The sequence below is a fragment of the Parasteatoda tepidariorum genome, chromosome 10 (assembly GCF_043381705.1).
Source record: "Parasteatoda tepidariorum isolate YZ-2023 chromosome 10, CAS_Ptep_4.0, whole genome shotgun sequence".
NCBI lineage: Eukaryota > Metazoa > Arthropoda > Arachnida > Araneae > Theridiidae > Parasteatoda > Parasteatoda tepidariorum.
This window is the reverse complement of record NC_092213.1, coordinates 37,539,904-37,562,730: the sequence shown is the minus strand read 5'-3', so window position 1 is coordinate 37,562,730 and position 22,827 is coordinate 37,539,904. Positions and strand designations below refer to the sequence as shown.

The 22,827-nt window shown below is 29.1% G+C and overlaps 1 protein-coding gene across 1 annotated transcript in view; it reads right to left on the bottom strand.

Annotated features, from left to right (window-relative positions):
* Positions 1 to 22,827, bottom strand: part of LOC107440721 (glycine receptor subunit alpha-2) — a 48,351-nt gene that overhangs the window by 5,042 nt on the left and 20,482 nt on the right. The window contains exons 5-7 of the mRNA XM_043047056.2: positions 18,716 to 18,798; positions 5,582 to 5,716; positions 1,547 to 1,956 (exon numbers count right to left, since the gene is read on the bottom strand). Of these exons, the coding sequence (XP_042902990.1) occupies positions 1,547 to 1,956; positions 5,582 to 5,716; positions 18,716 to 18,798 (628 nt within the window). The remainder of the gene's footprint in view (positions 1 to 1,546; positions 1,957 to 5,581; positions 5,717 to 18,715; positions 18,799 to 22,827) is intronic.

Below are 22,827 nucleotides of genomic sequence, written 5' to 3'. Positions count from 1 at the left end.
GACAGCTTCAATTGGTAAAATGTTGAAAGCAGAAGTTCTTCATAGAATAGTCTTAGATTGGCTCTAACTAGCGTTTGTCTTTCTCGAGGAATCTAATATAGGTAAATTGTACTTCACATTTGGCAGACTACGCATTTTAAGATCCAACGAGCGGACAATCTAACAATCATCTGAAGCAGTTGTTTCTAAATATGCCAAAGTTTTACAAATCATTACCAAAAGCTAGTTTCCAAAATTTAATATTTCATGCCCAGAAAATCAGCTCTATGTTTGCTTAATCTTATATATGTGAACAAGAGTTTTCAACTTTGAACCTTAGAAAGAATCATTTCAGAAGTGGACTAACAGAAAAGCATTTAGCCTTGTTCCGTAAAATAGGCACATCTCGCTTCGAACCTTAATATAAGGAACTTTTAAAAACGAAATCGCAATTTCATTCATCTCACTAAATATTTAAATTAAAACTTGTATATCGCTTTTTTTTTAAATTTTGAAAGTTTTATTTATCCCACCAAACATTTTTTTTCTCGATTTTTGGCCCTCAACCAAAACAGTTTGCCCATCCCTGGCACAGATAATCGGTACTCTATTGTAAATTAACCCATCCTCGCTCACTAAGCGTTTGTGCAACACTTTGTAATAATGTAAATTGTACCTTTTTGATAAAACAGGTAGAAAATTAGCTAGTATGAGTATGTTTATAGTTTTAAAAATATTACAATATAAAACTGCTTTTATTATATTTTGGTGAGCGCCGATGTTTTATCAAGATAAATAAAATAATTAATTTACCAGTTTTCATTTTCAAAAATGTCCATGAAAAATAACGATAATTTTCAGTTTTCGAAAAATTTGAATAAAATTTTGCTAACTTTAATTTCATTTCTCTCTTAATTGGTTATTTTTTTTTTCTTCCTGCTAAGCAGAGCGCTAAGCATTCCTGCATTATGTAATTATCATGTAACCAGATTTAAAAACCTTGACTTGAAGACAAATCAACGGAATGTCCCGGAAAAATTTTTGATTTGAGGATATGGTATATGATTTCATATATTTACGAAAAATATTAATTTAAATATGCAACAAAGATTTTTTTAAATTGATAACTAATATCAGGTGCATAACCATCTTTATCAAACTTGATTTCATTACTGAGCAGTTTTGAAATATCGTACTATATTCTGTATTTGAAAAAATGTAAAATTAATGAGTACGTGATTATTATTTGTTTATTTTTTTCAAGACACGTATAGCGCTTTTAATCTTTTAGCTTGGGGCTTTTTTTTGCTTTTCTATTGTATTCCCTGTAAGAAATACTATCACGTTTAGAAAAAAAGATTTTTCAGAATTTTTTTTTTATACGTCACTGCAAATGAAAACATGTTTTCGGAGAAATTCGAGAAAATGTGAGTAATTGAGGATTAAAAATTATGAAACATTTTTGGTCCTCAAAGAATTTAAATTTCTTGAGGACAATCAATGAAATTAAGAGTACTATCTTCAATATATTGAGATACTTTATGTAAATATATAAATAAATGCCTACTTGCATCCTGGGCACGATCAGTATATTTGGCGTATTTCTGGCAAACAGAGAATGTGTCTGATTGCCATCTTCATCCAAATAGCCATCTAACCCTTCGCCAAGTAGGATATTGACCAAGGCGTACTCCATGAGTGAAGCAAACACAAAAACAGTGCACGAGGACATGAAGATATCAATGGCTTTGATGTAGGAGACGGGTGGCAATGATTTCTGAGACTGTGCGTGTTGTGTGGACAAGGTTAGGAGGGATGTTACACAGAGGGTTACTCTTGCAGGCACTGCTTCTGGTTTTATCCAGAAAGATATCCAGGACATGATGACAATTAGACATGTTGGAATGTAGGTGTGGAACATGTAATATCCAAGCCTTCTTTTGAGTGTGAAGACCACTTGAATACATGTGAAATTTCCTGTAAATATATTTAAAACTGACGTTCATTAAAAGAGAAATTTAATTATTTTTGCGAGATTATGAAAAATAAGAGTTTCTTGTTAAGAAACTTTTCCAGTTCTTTTTTTTCCCTTCAAAAACTAAAAAACGCGCAGCAAAATTATTCCATTCTTAGCTTTAATCGTGGAAAAACTATACATCTCTTACTACCATGATTGATAATACGAGAAAATATTCACTTAATTTAAATTCAATAAACTAAAAGTCTTTTCACATCATTACAAGATAAGAAGAAGTTCACTGTTAATGGGTTAATTGTAATAGTTCGCACGGTTTTTAGAAAACAATTAAAATAAATTTTTTATATTTCATACAATAGAAAATTTGGGAGTGGAAATATTTATAACTTAAGTAAATTTTTAAAATTATTTATGGTAGTATTTTAGCGTAAAAATTAATTTTGAAGAGAGTATACAGGAACCGCAGCATCCTATCAAGAAATAGGAAAAAATTAGCTGTCTATGATTGAAGAAAACACAGTATATATGCTCCAGTTTTCACCCTGTTTTAAAAACTGCATACAGGTATTATATTCATAATATTATAGCCCTTTCTATTTTTTAATATGACTGCTTAAGGCGTTTTTGTTGTCACTACACAATGTTGCATTAACTCCCTACTTGGTAAGGAATTAAGTTAATTACAAATTGGTCATACTCTGGAAAAATTTCAAAAGTTATAGAAACGATTAACTATGCAAACTGTTTAAACTTAATCCTCCCGACCAAAAATATAAGTAAATTAGAGGATGTAAGAGTTAAAACTGACCACATGAGTTCCCAGAATTAAGATAAAACTAAAACCCTCTTTAAATTTTAAACATACTCAAGAAACACCTGTCAGAACTTTTTACATTTTTTTAGATTGTAGCCACCTTGTTGATTAATGAAATAACATGAGTTGGGATAAATTATTCAAAAACAAAAGGTAGAGCGGGATTAATCCTTAAAGCAGAGCACACGTTTTCTTTTATTTATTATTTGCCACAAGAAAAACTAGAATTTCAGTTAAGATTCTAATTAATCTGCATTTATTCAGTTTCTCGATAATTCTTTTAAAATTTAAGCAAAATATCATTTAAAATTCGATTTCTTTGTAGTTTTAAATTTACAAACACATATAAAAAAAGATATGATGAAGAAATACAATACTTTCACAAAAATGATTTACAATTTTAATTTATTACTTTACTTAAAATTTATAATTAAGATTTTTTTTAATGAAAAGTAATCAAAGTTCCGCAGGCTCTTGTACTAAGTAGATATTACAATTCCGAAATGGAAAGTGACAATGCAAATAAAAGTAAGAAAAAAAAGTCTAATTATTTCCGACAGAATTCCTTACTTTACCTTAATAAGATGTCAAGTTTATAAACCTAAATTAGAAAACAAAAAGACAAGGCATGCTCCAAGCATTTCACGTACATATTTCACGTACAATCACTTCGTTTAATTAACTTAAAACTAGAAACTTTTTTTGACAGTTTCAATGAAATCCGAATCCTTTGAATGGATTTAAGAAAAGAATCTAGTTTTGTTTCAGTTCATTCTAATTAATATTCATAAGAGTAATGTAAACAACTTACAAGAATAATAATTTTATTTTTGCTAGGAGAAAGAGTGGTTTGAAGAGAATATTTTGTTTAATTGAAGAGTTATGTCACATATTCTTTCACGAAAATACTTATCTAAATTAATTTATACTAAGTTTTAAGATGGCGTACGATAAAACTCAGAAAAAGACAATGACATTTAGAATAAGAAGTATATGCCAGGACTGAATAAAACTATTAAAAACGCACATGAATAGAAAAGCATAAAGTATGCTATAAAATCTTAACGGTTAATTTGTAAAAAATTGGCAGTAATGCATGTAACGAATAAATTAATTTTCACTAGTAAGTGTAAATAGTACTTTGCAACTCAGAGAAAAGTTGTGGCATTTAAAATAAGAAGTATAATGAAAGGACATAACAAAACTGAATGGAACTATTAAAAACGTCTCTAATTAGAAAAAGCATCCATTTTGCTACAACTTTAATTATAAAATTTTACGTCAAATTTATTTAATTTGGGAGCCATGCATGTTATGAATTAATTAATCTATACTAAGTTGTGACATAATATACGTTATAACTTATAGAAAGACAAAGAAAAATATCGGTACTCAATGGAATTGTTAGAAACCTATATAAATAAAAAAGCATAAGATTTGCTACAATTTTAAATCTTACGCTAAATCCATTAATTTGCCAGCTATTCATGAAATGAATTAATTTTTTTTAAAAAAATTAAATTTTTAGTCAATAATGTCGTTATTAAAATTATAAAATATTCAAAATTTTTCATTTCACTAACTTTTGAATGAAATTTATTTTTGAATTTTCGACCATTTTTGGTTGCACACATATTTTCTATTTTAACCGTTTTAGTTACATTAAGGAACTATGTGAGGCGAAATCAATATAAATTATTAATTAACAGGAAAGGTTTAATTCGCCCCTGGCTGATTTTTTTTGTTCTAGAAATTTCATGAAAGAATGTTCTTTTTCTAACTTGATTAAATTGTACACTGTGAAAACAGTGGTGTAATCCCTATCAGAATTTGGTTCAAAAAAACTCTAAAAATTGTGAGAATGATTACTATTTTTTAAGTTAATATCGAAACAGCTTTCATACTCATAGGTTGTAGTTAAATAGGAGGTCAAGTACTTAAGTTTTTAAGAATCTGGCAACAAAAACACAGCTACTTTCAGCGCAGACGATTGTTATCAAAAATTGTCCGACCGAGCTAAAGGCCTGTTTAGACGATCCAATTTCTTGGACAGAGATTGATTGATATTGATGGAAACTTGTTTTGCTTTGAGCTTGGATCGTGTAAACAATCATCGAAGAACTTGGTCCAACGACGTCAACAAGCAGGCAGCAAATTATGTCATTTTGTTGTCTGTTTTCATATATTTTAGTCCAAATAAATTGATCTGTTGCGGTTTATTTGTGTTATTATAATTTAATTTGAATTTATTTAGTAATTTTAAACTTATGTAAGTATTATTTTATAATGTTGAATATGAACAATGCGCATGCGCAAGTTTTCCTTTCAACGAATCAGTGACATTCAAGAACTTGGATAGTGTCAACGAATCATCCAATTTCTTGGACAGAGAAATCCGTCCAATTTCTCGGATTCAAGAAATTGTACCGTGTAAACGGGCCTTAATTTGTACTCCCAATACATCAATCAATCCTCTTCAACGTATGGCTAATTTATCAAATTCTTCAACCAACAAATTATTTCTAGATAGTCTCATTGATTTCCATAACTTGTTCTATTATATATCGTATAAGTTGAAAAAAAAGCACAAAAATCTGGTTTTCTTGAACAGGAAAATTGTTAACATGAACTTGTGTCAATGTGACGGTTTTTAAATCTTCATAAATAACACCAAACAGTCAAAAATTGGCCTGCTGTCAAAAAATAATGAAAGTAGCTCATGAAAAGAGTCAACCCGACCCAATACAACCTTACTTAAAAAATTAATCAGAAAAATTCGTAACACTACCCAATAAAGGAAAAGACTTTACCTGTAGAATACACTTTAGTGCAATCTCCTAAAGATGTGTCAACTAAGTTGTGTTGTGGTAATTCGATATCATCATCTACTACTAGAGGCACCTCTGTTTCCCAATCAAATATTAGATCGTCTGTAGTATAAGATACTAGAAACAAAACAAAAATTTCAATTTGTTTAATTTTATTTTCCATTTAAATCAAATAGCAAAAAAAAAAAAAACATTTTTGAAATTTTCTAATCGATATATTTCTTTAATGTTGCACAATAAATTGAGTTGTATGTCATGGTCTTCGTTGCCAATACAAAATGTATTAAGGGAAGCAGACATTTCATGTTAATAGCCGACATTCTGTAATTGAAAAAAAAAACGGGTATAAGGAAAGTTTGTAATATTTGTGATAACATGACATTTATGTAAATTATACTCTAATAAATAAAACAACACCAGTATCTATACGAACAAAAAGAAATTAAAGATTCCGTGTCTTTAAGATGTTTTTAAACTAAGGTAACATTTAGTTAATATGGTTTATTTAGCATATATTTTGATTTAACCAATTTTAAAAACAACTAAGATCGTGATAACATATTTAGCTATGAGTTTTAAAATAAATGTAATAGAAGACAAAGACATGTATACAAGTTTACTAAAAATTGCTTCTTCCACAGGAAACAACGTATTCTTAGTTATTTGAAAACTTTGATTTTTAAATCATGATAAGGTGTCAGTAAAGTTTATTCCAATTATAAATAATGTTAAGCTTACGACAATAATCGATTATCCTTTTGCAACAGACCGGGATTTGGCGAAATGGGTGATTATTTGGATTTGAAAAATAATATTCTGAATTTGAAAAAAAGAAAGTTTAAGGGGAAACGGTAGGGCATAAATCAATATTGCTAAAACTGACCTTTTATGATGTACCTTTTCTAAGAAACTAGTTATGATATAGCTTTGAAATTTTTTGGGGATATTGAAGATTATATCAGTTGTATGCTGTGACAATGTTTTAGCTAAAACTTTTAACTAAACTAATACTAAAGCTTTTTGAGTTAGGAAAGATTTTTGATGAAACTTTTTAGAAAATTAAAGGTTCTCAGTTCATAATTTTAAAAAACAAATTTCTGTCAAAGATATGTATTAACAGTTATCGCAGTGTAAACATGTATGTATATGTAAATATTCCGTGAAAAAAACTGAAGCAATATGTTGTTTAGATGCTGAGAAAAGGTACTTCGAAAAATATCAGTTTTAGCCTTATTGGTATATGTCTTACAGACTTCCCTTAACTTAAAGAACACCGAATATGTGAATCAATAAAACGAAATAATTGAGCAGTAATTTCACTCGTTGAGGAAATTTAAAACAATTCAAATAGGGAATGTTTCTTACCGCTCTTTATGCAGCTATTTATTTTTTTTCCAATAAATATTAAGTTAAAAACGCCAAAAGAGTCACTTTCCAAGAAATGACCATTCCTAATTAAATTATATTTGCCAACACGTAATGTCTTTCTCTTTTAATTGACATCTACTCGAGTTTATAAGATATAAAGACATTTTCTACAACAATAGTCAATATTTAAAGCAAAAAAGCAGAAAAATCACGAAAAAGAACTTAAACTTCCAACAAGTGTCGAAAAAAGTAAAATTTCGAAACGAAATTAGCGTATCTTCACAATTGAAAATTGTTCTTTCAGCTCGTCAAAGCTTAACTCCGTAGTTGTATTTCAGATGGCTAGAGATTGACCAAATACGGTATTCCTTCCCTACAAGTTTAACATTTAATAATTGTCGAATCTGAAATTTTAAATTACGTCGTACTTTCTGCATTTTTTTTCCTACACACCTTCGCAATTTTAAGTGCAGCAAGGCAAAATGTAACGAAAAGAGTGATAAAAATCGCAAAAATGAGCTAATAATTGCAATAATTTTCGAACAAATTGGAATGTCGAAAATTCTCTGTTCATAAATAAATATGGCTCTCACATACCAATTTTCAATTTTGAAGTTTTCCCGCGGCCTGTAGAGCGGTCCACATGGCTTTTTTTTGCTACAAGTTTTACAGTCAATAATTCTCGAACTAATAATCGAATGTTAAAGTTATTATTCCATTATACTCCCTGTACATTTTTCAACACATCTTTGTAGTTTCATAATTTTTGCGCAATAAAACAAAATGTAATATCAAGTTGAACACTCAAAACTACTAACTACTCAAAATGAAAAAAAAAAAACTTTTTTTTAAAAATTAAAATTAGAATAAATATTTCCAATAGCTTTCATTCGCATATTTTATCACTAGTATATAACAAGTTGGACAAAAGTATAGAATATTTTGAGCAAAGTTTAATAAACAATTCATAACTTTAAAGTACATGCTATTCGAATAAATAAAAATATTTATATTTTAATTCACATTTTTTCAATCTGCCACAATTTTCTCATTGAATAATTGTTTTGCATACCATAGTTCAAGACTTTGTTACTTACAAATATATACACACAAAATATGTTTAATTATTTAATAATATAAATTAAATTAAAAGTCTAATTAAATTAAATCTGTATTTATTTATAATTTCAGTAAATAAATGTATTTATATTGTATTACATATTTGTATTTCTTAATTGAGCAACAATTATTTCAGCTAAAATTTATTTATTTCTCTAGAAGCTAAAGAAATTAGTTATTTCAATTTGTTAAAATATGAACAAAATATTATAAATGATTTTAAAATGAGTTTAACTTTAGAAAAGCTGAAATATAGTAGTAGGAAACCGATTATCCGGAACGATCGGGACCATCGCTATTCCGGAAAACTGATTTTTCCGGTTTTCTGAATAGCTACAAAAAGCCGTTCTTTTATTGTTAAACCCAGCTAAAAAAAAAAAAATTTGGAATTAATCTTAAAAAGAAGAAAAAACTATGAAGTAATACACTAATGATTATTTCCAAAATGATGGTAAGGTAAACATCTTTCAAAAAAGAAAGAAAAATCCTAAAATCTTATGAGGAAAAAAATTTTTTTTTTTTAAAAAATGCGAGAAAATTTATCGAAATTCGTTCCGGTTTTTTGATTTTCCGGTTTTCTGATTTCCGGATAACGGGTACTGTACTGTATATACCTATATTGCCCAAAAGTAGTCAAAATGACTAGATTGTGGAAGAATAAAGAAATTTGTTTAAAATTAATTTTTAAATTTCTTTTATAATATTTAAAGTTAAATAACAAGTTATTAGTAAATATTGACAACAAAAAAATTATATGTTGTACGAAAAGTCACAAAATTCTAAGAAATACGCCATTGTTTTTCTAATTGAAATTAAAAAGCAGTCAAAATGACTTCCTGAGGCAATCTAGTGTTTAATAAACTGATTTTGCTACTGCAAACTTTAAAAACCGAAATAAATAAACACTAAGAGATAGAACCCCATCTAATTACTTACATAATTCATTGGGGATAAATAATCATTTTATTTGAATCTTATACTTAGCACTGATTTCAGAGATAATAGCTTTTTGTTTCATTGACTGATGGTAAATTAAGGAAATTATGAAAAATGAAAATCTTCTAGGTAGAAATAACATTGTGTGGTTTCGCAAAAGGAGGGAACCGGTCACATGACTGGGGGTTGCTGGTTTCCGCGTGTAATACTTCGTGAGTAGTCTACCCATATTATAAGTTTATGATATGGAAGAAACTTTTCCGCATGGTTATTCTTCAAAAGATTAATATAGGTACACAACTTCAAATGAATTACACAGTTTAACAATTTTTTGAAGTTAGTTTTTTGTTGTTGTCATTTTTAAGTTACATGAAGGAATTTTAGTACAACAAATGAGTATAAAACAGTATTTTTAGCGTCATAGATTAAGTTTTTACCATATCTAGATATGGTTTTGTTATGTTTATTTTTGAGTCTAATGAATTCCCTTAAAGCAATAATTTCTTTTTAATACTTTATAGAATATTCATTGAATATGTATTTAAAAAAACCACTTTGATTATTTTTTATTATAATAGCGTTAGTTATATATTTTTAACAAGACACAAGCTGTGACAATTTAAGTAGACCGCGACATTTTCAGTAGCTAGTTCGCCATTGGCGAACGAATATTTAGGCGCGGGCGATTTTAACAAGACGCAACTTCGGTAAACTATCGAGACCATGAGACACGAAATTCGCTAGAATGATTTGCTCAGAATTTCTATAAATGGAACCTCTAATATATTTTGACCCAGATAAATGTTATTTTAGTGCTAAAAGGTAGCGGTATACAAACATTAAGAGTTAAGAATATAGGAACATTTCTGATATTTTTCTTATTTTAATAGCTTTTNAAAAAAAAAAAAAAAAAAAAAAAAAAAAAAAAAAAAAAAAAAAAAAAAAAAAAAAAAAAAAAAAAAAAAATCGTTTTTTAAATTTTTTTTTATCGATATATTTCTTTAATGTTGCACAATAAATTGAGTTATATGCCATGGTCTTCGTTGGCAACACAAAACGTAATATGGGAAGCAGGCAGTTTATCTCAATAGTCGACATTCTGTAATTGAAAAAAAAAATACTGGTGCAAGAAAAGTATGTAATATCATCATATTTGTGATAACATGACATGTATGTAAATTATACTCTAATAAATAAAACAACACCAGTATCTATACGAACAAAAAGAAATTAAAGATTCCGTGTCTTTAAGATGTTTTTAAACTAAGGTAACATTTAGTTAATATGGTTTATTTAACAAATTTTAAAAACAACTAAGATCACAATAACATATTTAGCTATGAGTTTTAAAATAAATGCAATAAAACATAAAGACAAAGACATAGTTACAAGTTTACCAAAAATTGCTTTTTCCACAGGAAACAACGCACGTATTCTTAATTATTTAAAAACTTTGATTTTTTAAATCATCATAAGGTGACATAAAAGTTTATTCTAATTACAAATAATGTTAAGCTTATGCCAATAATCGATTATCCTGTTGCAACTTGCAGAGATTTGGCGAAAGCATAGAATGTTTTTACTAAGCAATCCATTTATTGTGAAAGTTGTTTGACTGATTAAAAATTCTGACAAAGCTTAACGCGGTAAAACGTACAGTCCCTGGCCATATTGTATCGGTTGGTTAACATTCTAATGCAATACGTTAAAAATCAAATACAAATAGGAAGTATGTAAAAAATCTCCTGAATAAAAACCCATTACATGTATCTTTATATGATATAAGAAGAGAGTGAAATGATAACACATAGCCAATCACGCAACACTAGCGGTTAGTAACGCACAAAACAGCCAATTAGAATTGAGAACTCATGTGTGTGAAAAGATAATAATTTTTAATAAATACTGCTTGCTAAAATGTTGCAACTAAACTTACCATCGAAAGCTGAGCAGCGATTTTTATTTTATTTTGAGTATGTCTAATAATGATGTCAGAGTTTTCCATTGTTGTCCGTGCATTTCTATTGGCTTAAAAATGATAGGTAGGATCCAGTTTTTCCTCATTCATATTTAATTGTTTTGGTTGTCATCAGCAGAAATTAACAAAAGTCGTAAAGTGTTTTCCTTTAAATATTTTTGTTTCCGTAATTTAAAGTTATTTTCCAGTACTGCTATTATTAGCGAAAATTTGAAATTAGACCCCTAGTGTTTAAATATAAAAGTATTGCATATAAACTCGTGCAAATCATGTAAATATTAAAAAACTGTAGTGCGTCTAAAAGTTTGATCTAAGTATTATACTATACTAATATAATGCTTGATATAATAAATATTCTATAATTTATATAATATATATTCTAATTTATCCTATCGTCAAATTTATATTATATATCGTCTAATTTAACCAATTGATACACGAACGTAAACGAGTGCAAACCGGTTTCAGTCACATAAAAACAGTAAAGCTGTATAGCGTTACCTGATAATTAATATTTTACATAGAATCTTATAGTGCGTCTAATAATTTGGCCAGGGACAGTAAGCCGAAGTTTTTCAATTTTTGAAATTAAATAGGATTAGCTTTTTGCTCACTTCGCTTGACAACTCTCCTCGAATTGCATCTCATTTATCATTTTTTCTCCTTATATAAACGTCGATATTTTCCCCCAAAATACAGAATATTTTGTTTTCAAACTATACAATTATTGTAGCATTATGACATTTTGTTAACATGTTAATCATAACGAAATGGGCGATTATTTGGATTTGAAAAATAATATTCTGAATTTGAAACAAAAAAAGTTTAAAGGGAAACGGTAGGGCATAAATCAATATTGCTAAAACTGACATTTTTTCGATGTACCTTTTCTAAGAAACTAGTTATTATATCGCTTTGAAATTTTTTGGGGATATTGAAGATTATATCAGTTGTATGCTGTGACAATGTAAAACTTTTAGCTAAACTAAACTAATATTAAAGCTTTTTGAGTTATGAAAGATTTTTGATGAAACTTTTTAAGAAATTAAAAGTTCTCAGTTCATAATTTAAAAAACAAAACTTCTGTCTAGGATATGTATTAACAGTTATCACAGTGAAAAATTTTATATGTAATTATTCCGTGAAAAAAACTGAAGCAATATCTTGTTTAGATGCTGAGAAAAATATCAGTTTTTGCCTTGAGAAAAGGTACTTCTAAAAATATCAGTTTTAGCCATATTGGTGTATGTCTTACCGACTTTCCTTATCTTAAAGAACACTGAATATGTGACTCAATAAAACGAAATAATTTAGCAGTAATTTTACTCGTTGATGAAACTTAAAAACAATTCAAATAAGGAATGTTTCTTACCGCTCTTCATGCAGTTTTTTATTTGTAAATTTTTTTTTCAATAAGAACTGAAGCAATATCTTGTTTACATGCTGAGAAAAGGTACTTCGAAAAATATCAGTTTTAGCCTTGAGAAAAGGTACTTCTAAAAATATCAGTTTTAGCCTTATTGGTATATGTCTTACCGACTTTCCTTAACTTAAAGAACACCGAATATGCGACTCGATAAAACGAAATAATTGAGCAGTAATTTTACTCGTTGACGAAACTTAAAACAATTCAATTAGGGAATGTTTCTTACCGCTCTTTATGCAGTTTTAAATTTTTTTTTTCAATAAATACTAAGTTAAAAACTCTAAAGGATCGAGTCACTTTCCAAGAAATGACCATTAAATTATATTTGCCAACACGTAATGTCTTTCTCTTTTGATCGACATCTATTCAAGCGCGAGTTTATAAGATAAAGAAATTTTCTACAACAATAGTCAATATTAGCAAAAAAGCTGGAAAAAAATCACGAAACAAAGACGTAAACTTGCAATGAGTGTCGAACAAATTAAAATTTCGAAACGAAAATTTGCGTTTCTTCAGAATAAAAATTGTTCTTTCAGCTCGTCAAAACTTAACTCAGTAGTTGCATTTCAGCTGGCTGGAGATTGACCAAATACGGTATTCTTTCCCTACAAATTTAACAGTCAATAATTGTCGAATCTGAAATTTTTTATTCAATCGTACTTTCTGCACTTTTTCTACATACCTTCGCAATTTTAAGTGCAACAAAGCAAAATGTAACGAAAAGACTGATAAAAATCGCAAAAACGAGCTAATAATTGCAATAATTTTCGAACAAATTGGAATGTCGAAAATTCTCTGTACCAAGTTCATAAATAAATATGGTCCTTACATACAAAATTTCAATTCTGAAGTTTTCCTGTGGCCTGTAGAGTGGTCCACATAGTTTTTTTTTGCTACAAGTTTTACAGTTAATATTAAAGTTATTATTCCATTGTACTCCCTGTACATTTTCCAGCACACCTTTGTATTTAATTTTTACGCAATAAAACAAAATGTAAAATCAAGTTGAACACTCGAAACTATAAACTACCCAAAATAAAAATAATAACTTTTTTTTAAAAATTAAAATTAGAATAAATATTTCCAACATGGATCATTTAGCTTTCATTCGTATATTTTATCACTAGCATATAACAAGTTGGACAAAAGTATAGAAAATTTTGAGCAAAGTTTAATAAACAATTCATAACTTTAAAGTACATGTTATTCTAATAAATAAATATATTTATATTCTAATTCGCATTTTTTCAATCTGCCACGATTTTCTCATTGAAAAATTGTTTTGCATACCATAGTTCAAGAATTTGCTACTTACAGAGATCTACACACAAATATGTTTAATTATTTAATAATATAAATTCAGTTAATGATTTTTATAAAAAGTTTATGAATTAAAAGTCTAATTAAATTAAAACTGTATTTATTTATAATTTCAGTAAATAAATGTATTTATATTGTATTACATATTTGTATTTCTTAATTGAGCAACAATTTTTTTTAGCAAAAATTTATTTATTATTTAATTATTATAACTGCAACGAATGAAATTATTTATTTCAATATGTTACAACATAAACAAAATAGGATGAATAATTTTAAGTTGAATGTTTATTTAACTAAACTCATATTGCCGCAGCTAACTTTAAAAACTGAAATAAAATAAACACTAACACCCATAGTTCCCATTCTTTACAGCCAAGAACAATTGAATTACTTACGTAATTTAATGGTTATAAATAATCATTATATTTGGATCCAATAATTTGTAATGATTTAAGAAATTAGAGATAAAAAACCTAGCACTTAGTTTCATTAGCTTATTATAAATTAAGGAAATTATGAAAAATGAAAAGTTTCTTAGCCCCTTCCTTCTCGCTCCCTTCAAAATGACGGGGTGAGGTTTCGCCCTCTATTTCTCGCTGCCGTGACATTTCCGGGCTGGAGTGTTTAGTAGTAACGCGCCAGTAAGTATAAAACTAATTCATTTCCTTTTCCCAGAAAACATTTTATTTCTCATTTTACACACCAGATGGCAGTACCAGGATATTTTTAAGGTAATTGTAGATAGTTTATTTTAAACCTAATGTCAGTTTATTTTAAACTAGATGTCAAAAAAATAGGCACTTTTATGACCGCTTTCTTGAAAATTAACCGATCGTTAAGAGGTTAAAGGAGAGTGAACTGGTCAACGAGTCACGTTATAGGGTTGTTAGTTTCCGCGGGGGGAGACAGTCTACCTATAGAGGAGAAGGTGTAAAAATGGGCACAGGTGTAAATATGGGCACCCCTCCCTAGTAGCTATGGGAGGTACTGAAGACTGGCGGCAAGGACTGTATATGGCGCCTCAGTTGCTAATATAAGATTGTACAGAGCAGCTGAAACCATTTTTTCAAGTAGTGTGGATGCAGCGTGAGTTATTGTGCAAATTGGTGTTTATTCTGGACTGCAAACTTTTGAGAGGTATGTGAAATCGTTTTCTTTTCATGTACTTATGTTCAGTTAAAAATAATTTGACACTGATATCCGGAAAGCGGAGATCTTAAGCTATTTTTTGAAGCACACCTTTAGTCACGCACGCTTTTAGGTTACTTGCGATAGTGGCCATCCTTCTTAGGTGGGGTTGGTGTAAATATGGGCCCCCATTTAAAGGGTGCCCATAATTACACCAACTTTTTTTTAGTGGCGTTTAGCACATCAGGCTCTAGTTATGCCAATTGATAAGGCAGCTGAAATACCTCAATGTTCCCCGGGAACTTCAAGTGCAATTTCTCCGTTCAACATATCTCCTGTTCCCAACATTAAGAAGATAACCACTACTCGTGGACGCAAGGTCCAGCCTCATCACCGGATTACCATACAAGGATCAGTTGACCAAGACGCTTGACAAGTGCTCTCAAGAAGACGTCCTTGAGTTTTCCCGGGGTAAGAGACCGGCCAGAGGGCAGGATGGGAGGACGAAAGGCCTTCAAAAAAAGAAAATTCGGCCCACGCAACGATACGATTCATCATCGGACTCAATGACCCTCCTCTTATCTACAGCGATGATGATACGAATCTGATAAATGTCAACGGTGGGGATAAACCAGACTCAAGCGATGCAACTTGCAGTTTTTGTGATGGAAAGTTCTCTGAAGACACTCGAGGAGAGGTGTGGGTAAGATGCGTTATGTGCCAAATGTGGGCACTGTGCCGGGGGTGAAAGAGTCAGTTATGCTTGCGATTTCTGTAAATAATTTTTTTTCCTGTTATAAATAAATTCTCTACCATTTTGTATTGTTTTATCCTGTTTTTAAACAATTTTTGGTGACTTTTTTGAAGAGGGCCCATATTTACACCCCATTTTTTCTGGTGCTTTTTTAAAAGATTTTTGAAAATCGTCGTTTTTGAAATGAAATAATTGATGTTAATCATTGTTTTGCCTTCTCGAATTTAGGAAACTTGTTATAGTTGTTAATGAAAGATAAAAATCTAGAAATTTTCAAATTGAAAGTAACTTTATCCAAAAAACAAAAGAGGGTGCCCATATTTACACCTTTTCCTCTACTATTAATCTATTGTTGTAACCCATTGCATTTTGTAAACATGTATTTTTTAAAAAGTTAAGGAGTTGCATTTTAATCATTTAATTTTTAAAAATTGAGGCGTTCATCTATATTAGTAAATTATTATTATAAAAAGTGACTGCTGATATTAGGAAGTAGCCACTTTGTTTAATCACAGACATCTTACTATTTTTTATATAGGTAGTTTTCTCCAAGTAACTCTAACTAAGGGCTACTTGAATAATAAATTATTATTAGTGCAGAAATTTTGCAATAATTGTCATGAATCCATCAATATTAGTACATATTTGTTATACCAAACCAAGTAAATATTACTTACCTTTCACTTAACTAAAAAGGAAATATATACTAAAATTTCAGATTCAAATATTAACATTTTTATTTTTAATGTATTGTAGTTGATAGAACTATTTTCTGTTCTAAATGAAATCTAATGATAAAACAGTTGTGCTACCACTTTATTCTCTCAACAGAAAAAAAACTTCCTTTTGTAAAAACATAAAACTAATACAATATATTAAAGCTTAAGGGGTGCTCCCTGACGGGGCATCCGGGAGCAATTATAAGATATAAAGAAGTTGATACAAGTATATCCTACTTGAAACAATAAATTTCAATTAATAAAACATTCGGTATGTGTATTTCAGTATTTCTTTCACTATTCAAAAGCATAAATTCTATTTTTTAACACTAGTAGATAACTCTTATTAATACAAATAACATCATCTTTATATATTTTCACCTCAAACAAAATACCGATAGTTAGGAAAAAAATATTTGATACGCCATTCTTTTTTAAAATAATTAATTTTACCGTATTTAACTAAAAACCGATTACCATACATAATAAAGAAAAGTAATAAATTAAATGGATTTTTTTTTCGAATAGATATTTTTATTTATTCGAACAATTAATTCTTAATTTTAATAAGAATCGTGACACTTACTCTAAATACCAAAAAATATTTTGTATTAAACCTTTAAATTTGTTAAGTGTCTCCTTCACATTCGTCTGTAACTTGAAGCATATCGTTAAGCGTCACCGATTTCGACAATCCATTGATTGGTTGAAATTTGAAATTGTTAGCTCTTACGGCAGATATCGGTGGAGCATTATCGCCAGAAGTACTTTTATCGAGCTTATGCATGCGATATTGCATTTGAAAAGGATCATTAAATGTATGCATAATATTACAAATGCAAAGAGTGAATGACGAGGAATATCTCTAGTACTACTGATTTCGTAATTCAGATTTTATAATTCATTAGAGAAAGCTGACTCATTACATTCCTAAATAATATGTCAGCCTTGAGTTTCAAGCTTTTAGGAAATTTTGCGAACAATGTTATTATTAGAACATTATTTCCCTTTATTTTGAAATCTCTGACAGCATATATCTGTAAAATATGTGTAAGGCTAAACAAAGAGTCATCATTTGCATAAATTATTCTTATTTAATATTTAAGGAATGACGAAAAGTTTTAACATGTTTACTTGTTTTTCCTTTACGAAAATTGCAGCTTACTTACATTTAGTTTAAAAGAATGTTTTATTTCAATTGAACTTGTTAGCACCCAGCACCATTTTTTTGACAAATATTAATTATATTATTATTTATTATATCATTAATATAATTAAAGAAATATTAATATTTAAAAAAGCAAAAAAATGATGGATCAAATATTCTATTACTAACTTCATAAAATACGGCAGTTTTTTTCACTATAGTATATTTGGAATATAAAGCTTTTGATTTAGACCTAAAAATATGAAGTGCAAATTTTAAATTTTATATTAAGTAATATATGTGGCAGCTAACGTAAGAAATACCGATGCTTATGTATTACTCTTATTGAAGTACAATATTGAAGTCCCATTATTGAAGTACAATAAATTGGGCGTTATTGTGTTAATTTAGAAAAAACCACATTGCACTAACATACTATCAAAATATAAATTTTAAAAAGCTTAATCTGTTAGCCACCAGCATTTCCAATTTTGTCAGCATGTCCTCCTTTGTTTATTAAAAGTTGAATGAATGAAAGTTCATTGTTATAAAGTTTATTTGGGATTATGTATTGAAAACAATCGCGGAGATATAGATACCACAAACTAAATGCGAATTATTCTAGCTTGGCGTAATTACTACCACGCGGTCATGTCCACCGTGGAAATCAAGTGGTATTTAAATCATTTACTGACACTTTTTTCCTGGGGTGTTTTTCATATAAAAACAACTTTTTGTTTCCGACTTTTAATGTATTTAGTGCAGATAAAATTAAATATGGATCCTTACATTGTTCCAAGCTCTTCATATATGAAGATAAGCGCTATGCAAAAGACGTAATTAGGTTGTTTATGAACGGCTCAATGTTCTGAGGATTTTCGGGATGCAGAAAATCCTCAGCGGCCATGTCGTACATGTAAAAGATCCCCTAGAGTGCCTTATTCGCTCTTGGCATTTCCGGCAAAATTAAATTCCTAGTGCACTTTAGCATCCAAATAAGAGTCTCTGTGCTGCCATCTAGTGTGGCAGAAACTGGAAGTCCAAATTAACATGGCCAACGGTATCTCATCCATTGTGGGGGTTCTGAAAGAGTGGATACTATTTCTGGAGAACGCACTAGGTCTGCGGATCGGGAAGACTGATTGTGCAGCTCTTAGGAAATTAAAAAAAATGTTCTGAAAAAAAACGCGATTTTTAAACACTAAATCAACTACTTACAACTTTCTATCTTCATTGAACAAACTTGTGTGTCATGTGGATAAGCTTCGAATTTCATGGAGCAAGATAACAGCAGCGTTAATCTGAAAATAAATCGAAATTCGGAGTAACTGTGGAAACTTTTCATTAAAAATATGAATAACCTGTAAATTTTTTTTAGTATGAGTTATTAATATGTATGCGTAATTCATGCTGAGATAATTCGATATACTATCAATGCATGGTAGTTGAAAACATAAAAATATGTATCCAAATTTTGCAGAAAATCTCCAAATCCTAATATTAGAGAAGCAGTGGCTAAGTAGATAGAACGGTCTCCTCTTACTAATTAGGCAATTCAGGTTCGAATCTTAGCGATGGCTGGCCGATATGAATTCAGCTACAGGCTTTAAATCAACTGCAGTGCTGACGTAGTAGTACAGACTTAGTAGTACATGGATCATCGATTAGAATCATCTTTCTGTCGAGCTAATCGTGGTATCTAATCTATGTCGATCTAGAAGTTTAATTTTTTTCTGGGTTGGGCTCAAAATTACGAGGCTATAGAGTTAAACGATTGATAGTCATAAACACAATCGAAAAAAAAATTAGTTCAAAACCGGTAATAAAATAATACAAAATATACTGCGAAAGATAGACTGATTTAAAAATTAAGAATATCTGTAATAAAGAACGATAGAGGAAAGAAATAAACGGTATATATAATGTGAAAACTGTAAGAAGTTTACGCTGAAATTTTGGAATCAAATTACAAAAGTTGCCAACAAATAGCGCTGTACACTGTACAGAATTTTAAAAAAAAAAATACAATTGCCATATAAGACTATCAATCTATTAATTAATTTTTTACATGTTGTTTAATAGAATGTACGGCTCAATCCTCTCAATCCTGTATGACAAACTCCTTTTGTGTTTTAACGTTAGAATTAAATGCTCTGCCTATAGATGGTTTGAAGCGCCATCTCTCGGCAACCCTTGTAACTAAATTCTAAAATTTTTGTTTATAGCTTTTACAGCTTTCACAATAAACATACAGCTGTTTTCATTAATTTATTGCCTTTTGTTTTCGAGATTTTCAATTTTGAAATCAACCAGTCCTTCGCTGGAAATTTTATTCAGATTGCACTTTCTATCAAATCGGTTCATCGTACAAATCCTCCGCTCAACTGTGGACACCCTGTAATATCTACTATTAATTTAAAGGAAAAGTATGCCTCAGGCTAATTAAAAAATCAAACTTTTTGCAATTGCCGACGACAGTGTGCAAACAAGTTTAAAAAGTCTGTATCACTTTCTATTCAGTTCAATATTTTTCAGGATTATTATAATTAATTCATAAAACTTTAGGTTAATTAAAAAATTTATAATTTAGTCGGCACATTACAATCCTTAATACCGTTACCCTTGTATTGTGCCGATGCTTTAAATATAGAAGTATAAGTAATCAGCCGTTTCAACTAATTCAGCAATGAATGATCAATTTTCTATGTAGCCTAAAAGTATCTGCATTCATAGCAAAAGAGCTGAAATAAATTAGGTTAACTGAGCAACGAATGATGTAATTTTTTATTTGCTAAAAAGTAGTATTTGAGCTTATTGCAAATACCCTAAAAGTGTTTGACTGATAAGAAAATACTGCAGACATTTCTAATTAACCTGTTAGTGTATTGCAAAATGACGTCGATGGTTTTCAAATGATAGGGTTTTCTGTCGAACATAAGGCAACCCCAGCGCAATAGGAGGCTTTTATTAATAAATGGGTAAAAAAAGTAAGATAAGAAAAAGATAGGATCATTTTTTTTCAAATATTTACAAAAATTTAGGACAGTTACGACCTCTGCTATTTAAAGTGCATTAACAATAAAAGTAAAAAAAAATTTTAAAAAAATAAACCTATTAGAGTTCGAATTATTTGAATTTCGAAATAAGAGGTAACAGTCAAGTTAAAGACTAGTAGTAAGTTTTTGATTAAAAATGATAGGATATATTTTAGTTGATTAGTTACCAAATTTAACCTGATACCACACTTGCATTAAATGCTTTGTCCTTTATAAGATGTGGTAGTTATCAATGCATTATCTCTTTCTGAAAGAGACTAGATAACAAAGTATTTCGATTAATATGAAAAATCGATTGCTTATATTGAAATTTGTGTATTTAAAATTTTGCTTTGATCATGAGGATCTACTAGGTATTAAGTTTTTTTTTCCAGTAACAACTCTAGAATTTTGACGCATTACTGAAAATTTTTCACTAAAACATCTCAAATTATTTTCATGCTCCATATAGTAACAATATAATTTCTTCAAAGTAGTGACCACGTCAACAAGTGTATTATATTCCTATTCAAATACTCGGAAAAAGAACAAATAGTAACAATATAATTTCTTCAAAGTAGTGACCACGTCAACAAGTATATTATCATCCTATTCAAATATCCGGAAAAAGAACAAATAGTAACAATATAATTTCTTCAAAGTAGTGACCACGTTAACAAGTGTATTATATTCCTATTCAAATACCCGGAAAAAGAACAAATAGCAACAATATAATTTCTTCAAAGTAGTGACCACGTTAACAAGTATCGTCCTATTCAAATACGCGGAGAAAGAACAAATAGCAACAATATAATTTCTTCAAAGTAGTGACCACGTTAACAAGTATATTATCATCTATTCAAATAGCCGGAAAAAGAACGAATTAACTGAAGCATTTATTTGTATTCGTTTGAAAGTATATCACAAAATCTCAAAAGAACTTCGGAACTGGACTCTTTTTCCCTTTTTGTCCCATGTGAGCTTTAAGCTAAACGGATTGAGGACATAAAAAAAACCAGATAAGAATAAGATAAAAAAAAAAGGCGTTCCTTGAAGTAAAAAAAAACTGGTCCGAAATTTCTGAGTTCTTCCACAGGCACTTCTAAAAAGGAATGGAAAAAAAGTGTACCAATACAGAAAACTTTTTCTCTACTCGTTGAAAACTTAAATAGCTTGAAATGTAGGAAAATATTTTATGTGAAATTTAAGTTCTTATACGTAAGAGAGATTGTAGTTCTTCAATTTTTCTTTTTGTTTGATGGTCAAATATTTGATATTTTTTTCAAACAGTTCGGTTAAATCAGTCTGGAGAGGGTATACTATTTGTTTTTATTACTGGCATTTCAAAATTGTAGAAAGAAACAAAACGGTTTCATAAATATTAAAAAAATATTCTGAATTGTTCGGGATATCTGAAAAGTGCATCGATGTTCTAAATGCATTATTTTTTAAAACTGTTAAAAAATACTTTTCTCAAACTAGTTTCTTGAATACACGTTTCTGTTCTCATTATATAATTATAATTTCTGAATGAGTTTCAGTGTTATATTTTTATGACGTTTAGTAAGTAATACCAAATAGCATAAATCCATGATTTATATAAAAAAATTTGATTCGATCAAAAATATTAAAAGCAAAACAGTAAACATCTGATTTTGTAACTTAGCCCATTTATTATAACCTAAAATATTTTTTAAAATGTGACATAATTTTCATTGAAATATGCTTTAATTATATTGATTAAAACGCTAGAAAAGTTTTATTCAAGAAAAATAATATTATATTTTAGAAATAAAATGCTGATTTCGTATACCATTAACCAAATCAATGGATAAATCATTTTGTTGAACATTAGTTTCTTTATGACTGTTTTATTTTATTTACGTAACTTGCAACTTTAGTCTATCATAAAAAGATATGATTAATCTTTAATGGAATAATTATACATTTTCAAAAAGTCGAATTTGTCAATAACTGTTTCAGGTTGGGAAAAAAAACGAGCCTAGAACAGAAAGTGTTTATTCTAACAAAAAGTGTTTATTCTAATTAAAACGCTAATATTTCATAGATGTCTTCAGAATCCTTCAAAATAGTTAAAAAATAAAATTATGTGTCACAGTGATTTTAAAATATATAAACTGAAATGGTGCGTTTAAGCACCTTTAGCAAAAAATGGATTAACATACCGCCTATGCTAATCAATTAGCAAATTGAAAGGTTATCCTTTTAAACGATTAATATTACTTCTTAGTACGGGATTATACGACAAGTAGATCAAAAGTTATTTAGTTGTTT